At 54.7% G+C, this 9,469-nt stretch overlaps 1 protein-coding gene across 1 annotated transcript; it reads left to right on the top strand.

Moving 5' to 3' along the window:
- Positions 1-3,879: 3,879 nt before the first annotated feature.
- LOC136157840 (cystatin-C) lies at positions 3,880-7,816 on the top strand. The gene is made up of 3 exons (XM_065919599.1): positions 3,880-4,216; positions 6,602-6,715; positions 7,513-7,816. The coding sequence occupies exons 1-3, from the start codon at positions 3,971-3,973 to the stop codon at positions 7,591-7,593; spliced, it is 441 nt and encodes a 146-aa protein (XP_065775671.1). The 5' UTR covers positions 3,880-3,970; the 3' UTR covers positions 7,594-7,816.
- Positions 7,817-9,469: the final 1,653 nt, after the last annotated feature.

Here is a 9,469-nt window from a genome sequence, read left to right as displayed (position 1 = left end):
CCTTCATACTGTTCTTCACAGTGGTCATTTCAATTTATATTCCCACTGACAGTGTAAGAGTGATGGGCGCTCCGTCTTTACCCATGCTTACACATCCCACCAAAGCCTGCCCATGTCCGTGTTCCTGACCCCCAGTCCCTATGGTTAACAAAGTGGCCAGCCTCGCCAGACTTCTGACATTTTCCAAGGTCACCCTTACAGCTAGAGAAGAAGCCCAGCCTTTCCTGCCTCATCAGACTGTCCTGCAGGCCACTCTGGCAGTTCTGTGGGCACTCCTTCCCACAGATGTCTCTGTATCAAAATGCTTATCACCAATGTAACTGACCTCCAGCCACACAGGTCAGCATTCAGGCCGCCCCAACACATTCACACCCACCACTGTGCTCCCCTATTCTCTGCTGCCCCTCACCTCCTCCCTGACGACACAGATGGGAGGACCCTGCCCATCTCTACCCAGCACACCTCCTGAGGCTGCAGGCCCAGCTGCCTGCAAGGTGGGAAACCCTGGTGAGGATCAGTTCCTGCCCTTCAAAGACAGTCACCCTGCTTAGAAGCGTGGGCCATGGCGGCCCACTCTCCCCTTGGTGGAGCTCCCCTCTCGTCTAGTTCACTGAGAAAGCACCTCCTCTCTCTTACTGCACTGCAAAGGCAACCCTTCTTCACTTAGTGGGCGCCATAACTTTTCCAGAGGCTCCTGGGCTTCCCAGGTGGTGCAGGGATAAAGAATCTGCCTGCAATGCAGGAGACCTGGGTTCGATCCCTGGGTCGGGAAGATCCCCTGGAGAAGGGAATGGCAACTGGCTCTGGTATTCTTGCCTGGAAAATTCCATGGACAGAGGAGCCTGGCAGACTATAGTCCATGGAGTTGCAAAGAGTCAGACACAACTGAGCACACACACACACACACCTGAGTCAGAGCACGGAGCGATGGGGAGGGGGCAGAAGACACCACCCCTAAACGTGCCGCCATGGCAGGTGGAGTATTTTGAACTGAAGGAATCAAGATCCAGCAGCCTCAGGAAAAGTTTTTACCTCCTCTGAATTGCCAAAAGGAATTTAGATACCAGAGAGACACTACCAGAGAGACATATTTATTTGAAAGAGCAATCTGTGCCGTAGGGCTAACATCTGATCCCCAAGCACCTGCTCATCTCATCTTTCCATGAGTCACCCCTGCTCTGCTTAAAGTCCCAGATCCCCATTCCTTTCCTTAGGTCAGGGTGGCTTATAAGCTTCAACTGCCTGATTGCCTTTGTGTCTTTCCTTTATGGGGTTTCTAAATGTATACAGTTAAATATATTTTTCTCTTGTGAATCTGTCTTATGGCAATTTAATTATTAGACCAACCAAAGAACCTAGAAAGGTATAAGGAAAAATTTCCCTCCCCCTACAGTTATAACTGGGCCTCAAGGCAACAGGGTCTCAGAAGTACTGAACACAAATATTCACTGTTAACATCATTCTGGATTTCATGCCAGATTCCTGCTGGTCCAGCCCTAAGGCCACAGTGGCTGTAGGCTGATGCTCACTGACCATTGCCTTGACCACTCCTGGGAAGAGTCCTCCTCTGGATGTGCGCCAGGGGCCCAGAGGCCACCTACTATTTCTGCCACTATCTCTTTAAGTCATTGGTCACTGGGTCAGCTTCAGGCACACAGGGTACAGGTAAGAGAACAGCCTTCCCCTCCACTTCCAGGGCCATTCTCCAGCCTGGATCTGCACGGTCCTGGACAAAAGGATCTGGCAGCCCAGTCAATACCCAACTGACCACATCCTCTCAGTCTGGGGAGAAACAGAACCAACCATTAGGTTAACACAGTAGAGGAGGCTCAAAAATTGCTTGTGTATGTTGAGATAATTTGGATATATTGGGTTAAATTAAAAGTATTTTTTTATAAGTCCGTATACTCAAAACCCAGAGGAACACACTGTATGAGGTCATTTGTGAAAAGTTCAAGAACAGGCAAGGCCTCAGTCCACAGAGACAGGGGTGTACATCATCCAAGCCCAGGGGTGAGCAAGAGATTGACCACAGAGAGGCAGGAGGAAACGTTCAGGCTAATGGGAGTGTTCTAGAGCTTGGAGGGGCGGTATGCATTTGCTAAAGTATGCATTTGCTAAAGTTCCTGTCTGGACACATAATATAAGGCATTTATTGTGTGTGCGTCATACCTCATTCAAGTTGATTTTTAAGAATCAAGCAAGTTTTCCAAGCAGTGGACAGAGGACCAGAGCCACTGATGTGCCTCTCTGCGGAGAGGTGTGAGCAGTCCCCAGGCTTTTATCCATTCCCTCAGGGGCTGTTCTTCCCACACCCACGAGGTAGGGGTCCCCCCACCCATGGTTTAGGGTGCACCCAGCTGTCAGGGTGAGATTCTGAGTCATATTCCTTCCTTGCTTAAACACCAGCAGTCTCTTGTCTCTAGAGCAGGATGGCCCAATCTCACCCCAGGGCCTTTGCACTGGCTCTTCTTCTGCCTGAAGTGCTCTTCCTCTGTGTCAGCAGGACTTCTTGCCCTTTAGGTAGGTTTCAGGCCAAATGTCTGTCCTCTCAGAGGCCTCCCTGACCAGTGTCCAGAGGTACCCATGTCTATTTCACCCTTCACTTCCAACACACCCCCCCCATCACCCCTTGATCTTAATCACTGATCACTGACCCCACCCCACTCCTCCAAAGCTGGGCCAGGCAAGACCACAGTTCCTCTGGGAGACAGGGCCTACTGGCCTTGACACCTGCTTCAAGGGTAAAATGTACACACACAGAAGAGTGTAAAAGCTGTCATTCACAACTGCTTGTATATGTTGAAATAACATTTTGGATATACTGAGTTAAATCAAAAGCATTGTTATTATACATTTTTTTTCTTTTTACATTTAAAAAATTTGTTCATTTATTTTAATTGGAGGCTAATTACTTTACAATATTGTGGTGGTTTTTGTCATACACTGACATGAATCAGCCATGGGTGTACATGTGTCCCTCAGCCTGAGCACCCCTCCCACCTCCCTCCCCATCCCATCTCTTAGGGTTGTCCCAGTGCACCGGCTTTGAGTGCCCTGTTTCATGCATCAGACTTGGACTGGCGATCTATTTCACATACGGTAATGTATGTGTTTCAGTGCTATTCTCTCAAATCATCCCACCCTCTCCTTCTCCTCCTACGAGTCCAAAAGTCTGTTTTTTATATCTGGGTCTCTTTTGCTGTCTCGCATATAGGGTCGTCGTTACCATCTTACACTTTTTAATGTGTCTCCTAGAAAATGTAGTTATGCACGGGTTCTCATTACCTCTCGGTCAAGCAGGGGCTCTCTACAGGCCGTAGACACCCTGGCCAGGGAGAAGCCCCAGCAAGGTGTGAGGTTGAATAAGTAAACGAGTTGTGAGAAAGAGAACCCGATGAGCTTCTGTGGCGAAGAACTTCCCCGGGACAGGGCGCATCCGAGGTCTTTCTCCCTCTGCCTCGGAAACGGCAGCAGTGCTCTCCGTGGACTCCTAGACGCGGAGCAGGCGCCCGGACGGCCAGGAGGCCGAGACGCCCTCTCAGACCAGGAGACAGAGCTTGGTGCACAGGTTTCGCCGGCCCGGAGCGGGGACACGCTCTGAAAGACCGCGGTGAGCCGGCTCGAGGAGCGCCGGGGCACAAGATCTGGACCGGGACAGGCTGGGGGCGGAGGGGGACCACGGGAGGAGGGCTGGGCTGGGGCGTAGCGCTGGGCTGGGAAAGAGCGCTGGGCTGGGAAGGAGCGCTGGGCTGGGAGGGAGCGGGCAGGGTCGCGCGGATGAAGAGTCCCGGAGCGCTGGGGCTAGGGAGGAGGACGTGGGCGGGGCAACTGGGCGGAAGAGGCGGGGCCAAGTGGGAGGGGCGGGGCGGGCCACCACGGCCCGGCCATAAAGGCGCCGCGGATCGCGGTGCGGTGCTCGGACCTGCGGATTGCCACTCGGCTGCAGTCTGTTCGCATCCGAGAGACCATGGTGGGCTCACCGCGCTCCCCGCTGCTCCTGCTGGCCGCTCTGATCGTCGCCCTGGCTCTGGCCGTGAGCCCCGCCGCCGCGCAGGGCCCTAAAAAGGGTCGCCTGCTGGGCGGCCTGATGGAGGCGGACGTCAACGAGGAGGGCGTGCAGGAGGCACTGTCCTTTGCGGTCAGCGAGTTCAACAAGCGGAGCAACGACGCTTACCAGAGCCGCGCGATGCGCGTGGTGCGCGCCCGCAAGCAGGTGCGTCCGACGGGGCAGGGTGCGGAGACCAGGGGCCCCAAGTCAGGCCGCAGGGTAGGGGCGCGGGGACTCTGCCGCCCAGAACTCCAGAGCCCGGCCCCCTGGAGGGCGAGGCCTGCGCGCAGTCCCCAGCCCCGCCCGGGGGCCCCCGAGCTCGCGCGGGAGGGCAGCCCCCAGCCCCCAGAGGCCCCTGGAACATCCAAGGATGCAATTGCACTTCTCACCCGGGCGCGGCCCCGGCCTTTCCCGGCGCCTGCAGCCCTTCGCGCGACTGGCCAGCTTGCTAGGTAGGCGCAGGGGTCACTGGGTCCCGAGGCTCATCGTGAGCTGTCAACTAAATGACCACAGACGAAGGAAAACTCACACCTGACTGCCCTCCTGGCTGCCCACTGAGTGATTCTTTAAGCACCTTTTCCTTTTAGCTTTTTATTTTGACACAATTTCAGACTTACAGAGCAGTTTCAGAAACAGTACCTAGCATAGAATCACTGTAGATTCTTCACCCAGATGCCTTAACTGTTGAAAAGTTGTGGTATTTGCTTGATCCACTTCTTCCCCACGTACCTGTGTGTAGGGATGTACATATATGCATTTGCTTTCTGAAATTTTTGAAGGTGAACACTTATGTGTATATTTCGTAAAAACAGGCATTTTCTTTCCATAACCACAATACAATTTTGAAAATCAGGTATCAACCCTGATCCTTTGATACACAGGTCTTATTCAGATGTCACTTCCGGTCCCACTGTGTCCATTACAGCCAAGGATATTCCGGGGGCCCCCCACCTCAGCCAGTGGTCTCCTTTACTCTGGGGCAGCCGCCTGTCTGTCTCATGACCTTGGCATTGCTTCTGAAGTGTCTGGCCAGCCATGGCTGAAACAGTCACCAGGTCTGGGTTTGGCCAGATATTTCCTCGAACTGAGCCTTGAGTCACAGAAGAGGCGAGTTCCTCTGAGCTTCCTTTCCGCAGGTGCCACTGAACACACCTGGCCTCCCTGTGGTCCTCTCATCATCGCGCAGTAACCTGGTGGTCAGACACGCCAGACACCCTCCTTGCAGGGGGCATGGCTGCTTTCCAGAGAAGCCGGAGGTTATCAGCAAACAGATGAGTTCATGAGTGGGCCCTGTGGCCTCAGGTGTGTCCCACGGCAGGCCTAAGAAAACAAGCTCGTGGACTGTGGCTCATCATGTCCATAGGAGCAGCCTCTGGGCTGTGACGTCACACCCCCACCCTGAGATGGGCTCACCGTTGCTGACAGCCTGACCTCTGCCTGGGGTTCTGGCCAGAGAGGAGCCTATTGTCAGAGTTGGGAAGAGGGCAGGAGGGAGAATTAGGAAGGGCTACAGGGCTTTGCACTGGTCCTTGAAAGAAGGCTAGAGTTGAGACCATCTGGCCTACGTCCCCTTGGAGAGCGGGATGCAGTCACACAAGCAGCGGAAGTGTGGTCCTGCCTGCCAGCCTCAGGGCTTCCTGCTACCTTCTCCTGAAACCACAGGAGATGGGTCAGGGCCACAGCCATCTCTCCTCCCATGGCAGTGGGCTGGTGCCATTCCCTTTGAATGGGGCTGCTCTCCCCACTTGTCAGGTCCCCTCCAGCCTGCTCCTCTCCAGGGTGATACTAGCTCCTTGGCCATATGGGAAAGTGACAGCAGAAAGAGATCATGGTTCCACCAGGCGGGACTTGAAGCCGGGTCCCTGCCCCTCATTTCTGCAAGTTCTAATCAGGCACGTCTCGAGTGCCCACGTGAGGTTGGAGTTCACATCTCTCCTGTAACCTCAAGTGTAAAAGATGCAGAGGATGTGACATGCTGTCAGAAGTCACACTTAAGAGGAAGGCATGCCAGGCAGTCTGAACATCCATGAACGTGAAGCTCTTGGTTCTCCCTCTTTGAGAGGGAGTGAATAAACCTGGACTATATACAAGGAATGGGATGCCATGGGCTCCACACTGGGGACTGAAGTTCCACTAAAGTGGAATCACCAGGCATCAGCCTTCCCGTGGGTGCGGTGTGGGCTATGGCCGCACCTTGTGCTCAGTCCCCGCCCTGGCCTGGGGCGCTGGCTGGTTGCTTGTCCACACCCTGGCTAGCTCCTCAAAGCTGTGCCTTTTGTTCCTGGACCTGGTTAGCATGTTGGCCTGTGGATTCCCCTTTCTGGGTCCCTGTGGGAGATGCCTGGTTGGAGCAGCTGGTAAAGAAGTTCCAGGGAGGGCCTGGGATACAGGGGCTGTCGGGAGGCCACTGTGCTTCCAGGGCGTGGCCCTGGCAACTTCTGACCATGGACTTGGGGTGTGGTGGGAGGAAGGTAACCACGTGTATGTGTGTGTGCGTGCATGTTCGCGGTCACAGGGTGTGCTAAGTGTGTCTGCTCTCCCCATGTCCAGGTTGTGTCGGGAATGAACTACTTCTTGGACGTGGAGCTTGGCCGGACTACATGTACCAAGTCCCAGGCCAACTTAGACAACTGTCCCTTCCATGACCAGCCGCACCTGAAGAGGGTATGTGCCTGCTGGGGGCAGGGATGGGGGTGCCCTTAGGGATATGTCACAGCTGCGGCTGGGGGTGTGATGGGGAAGGATGCATGTGTGCTCATGACGGCTGCGTGTCTATAGGGGGTTTCCACCGGGGAATTGGGGCACCATGTGCTTTGGGGGCTGTTGCCTGCCGGATGGAGGACACAGCTGCAGGTGTTTGCTAGGGAGCAAGAAAGGGCCCTTTAATCCCATCCATGTCCCCCACCGCCACCCCAGACAGATTAGAAGGCTTTAGAGACTTGTAAGGATCTCCCAGGTGGCACCAGTGGAAAAGAACCCACCTGCCAATGCAGGAGACATAAGAGATGGGGGTTCGGTCCATGGGTCGGAAGATGCCCTGGAGGAGAACATGGCAGCCCACTCCAGTATTCCTGTCCGGAGAATCCCAGGAGAAGAGAGCCTGGCAGGCTACAATCCATAGGGTCGCAACGAGTTGGACACAACTGAAGTGTCTTAACACGTACTCACACAGAGACCTGAACCATGCTGAAACCTGAGATGCTGCCCACTCACCAAAGCCCAGGCGCTACCGGGGGCTTGGCTGGTTCTCGGGGGTCTTGGCCTCAAGGAGGGCTGCGCTCTTTGGTTACCCTTCCCAGCCCCAACGTCTGCGGGGGTTTCCTGGATCTGTATCCCAGCCCCTGGGTCCTCCCTCTGGACCTGTCTCAGTGCCAGCGCTCTGGGGGAGAGGGGCTGGGGGGGGGTACACATCAGTCTTTAACTGTAACCCTGACCCACTGTTCCCCTCTTTTCTTTCACAGGTAAAGCTGTGCTCCTTCCAGGTTTATGTCGTCCCATGGATGAACACCATCAACCTGGTGAAGTTTAGCTGCCAGGATTAATAGGCCACTGACCGCCTCTCACTCACGCCCCTGCAGAGTGCCCACACTTGCAGTGGGTGACTGCCTACTGAAACCGTGCCTGCCCCACACTGCCCCCGCAGACACAGGCTCCTTGGGCATTGTCTGATCTGCCAGGGGGCTCTAATTCGTGTCTTTCTCCTAATTGCTTTCCAAGTGCGCGGTGCTCTGCTATTTTACTCAATAAAAAAGTAACAGCAGCTAATCGTTGAGTTGCTCACTGTCTCAGAAGGTTGAGAAGCAAGGGTCGACGCTATTACTTTACCCCTCTCACTGGCTTTGAGGGTAGGCAGGGGATGGGGAGCGAGCATGGCTGGGAGCTGGACCTTCAGCTTTGGTGACTCCTGATGGTCAGACAGGGGAGAGCAGGGGACCTGAACTGCTGACCCCAGAGACTTGGCTGCTTTGTTTGGAAAATGTCGGACCATGCGCTGGCGCTGGACAGGAGGGCCGGGGAGTGTGATGGAGCCCGAGGCGTGGGCCACCCTCTGAGGAACTGCGCATGTGCTGAGCTGATCAGATGGCTGGGATGACTCACTGGTCATGTTCCCTGGAAGCAAAATAAGAAATGGCTTATGTCATCCTCTTTCCACAAACAACTCTGGGCACCTACCAAAAGACAAAGACTAAAAATATGTGTAACTGATGGAAATGGGGCGAGGGGAGTACCCATCAGAATCAAGGTCAGTCAAGGTCAGAATTGGGAGTGAACTAGGAGAGGTTCCTGGATACATTTCAGGAGCTGTGGGATCTATAGGGATTTTACTCATTCACACCCCTCCCGCCCTTCTCTGGGCTCCCAGGTGAAACGAGTCTTAGCACAGCTTGCCACAGAAGGCATGTAGAACTTAAGACACACAGTGGACTTTCTTCTTTTCCTAAGGAGTGTTTAGTCAATAGGAGATGTCACCTGTCAGTGTCACCATCACTGGGTGGCAGAGTGGATATTTAGTGCCCCCAGCTGGGAATGGTCCAGTCCTGCTCCCCGCCCTCATGTTGACCGTTCACCCCAAGGGTGACGCTTCTTCACAGGCTGCCCTTGCAGAGGCTGTTCCCAGATGCCCGCCACACTCAGGGCAGCGTTGACCAACCCTCCTGTTGTGCCATGCTGTCCCCAGAAGGCAAAGTGACAAACAGGACTCACGCAGGTGGCTCTAAGGCCAGCACCCTAGGTGCCATGGTGCACCTACAGAACTAGGACTGGGATGCCAGGCAGAGGGTTCCCTCCCACCTGCTGCTTCCTGACTCACAGGGCCCCAAGGGCCTCCCCTGTCTATCTTCATGTAGTGCATAACACAGCTTTCTCACCCCAGATGGGACCTAACAAAAGGGCTTTGGAATTCGAGGAGTGAAATGTTGCCCACAGGCCTTGCACTGGCCAGATCTGGACCTGGGGCTGGCCCCTACAGGGAGTCAAGGGACTTGTGGACATGGAAGGCAAGGCTGGGGCAGCCTCCCTGCAGAGGCTCTCCTGGGTGGAAAATCTTGACTTTCCACAAGTCAGCCAGCATCTGGGCTGACTTCCCATAAAGTCATCCCTTTGTGATGCTTCCAATGCCCTGTTCCTGTGGAAGTCAGGGCGGTTGGGTCGGGGTGTGCGTCCCTTGGCTCACCTCTCTTCATCCAGTCCCCTGTTGTGCAACTCACACCTCGGGGTTCAGGTTAGCACCACTCCAAGTCCCCAGGGAGCAGGCGGGACTGTCGGTGAGGTGACCGAGAAGGCTTGCTGATCAGGAGGCCACCCAGACCAGTGTGTCTGGGGAGGAAATGCAGCTCCTGCAACATTCATCTGCATGATTGTACTTTTAGGCTTATTTATTTTAAACATAATTAAAAGTGTGGCTAGAAAGCAGGATTC

The sequence above is a fragment of the Muntiacus reevesi genome, chromosome 2 (assembly GCF_963930625.1).
Source record: "Muntiacus reevesi chromosome 2, mMunRee1.1, whole genome shotgun sequence".
Lineage (NCBI taxonomy): Eukaryota > Metazoa > Chordata > Mammalia > Artiodactyla > Cervidae > Muntiacus > Muntiacus reevesi.
Note: the sequence above shows the minus strand (reverse complement) of the source record. Positions and strands in the feature narration are given on the sequence as shown.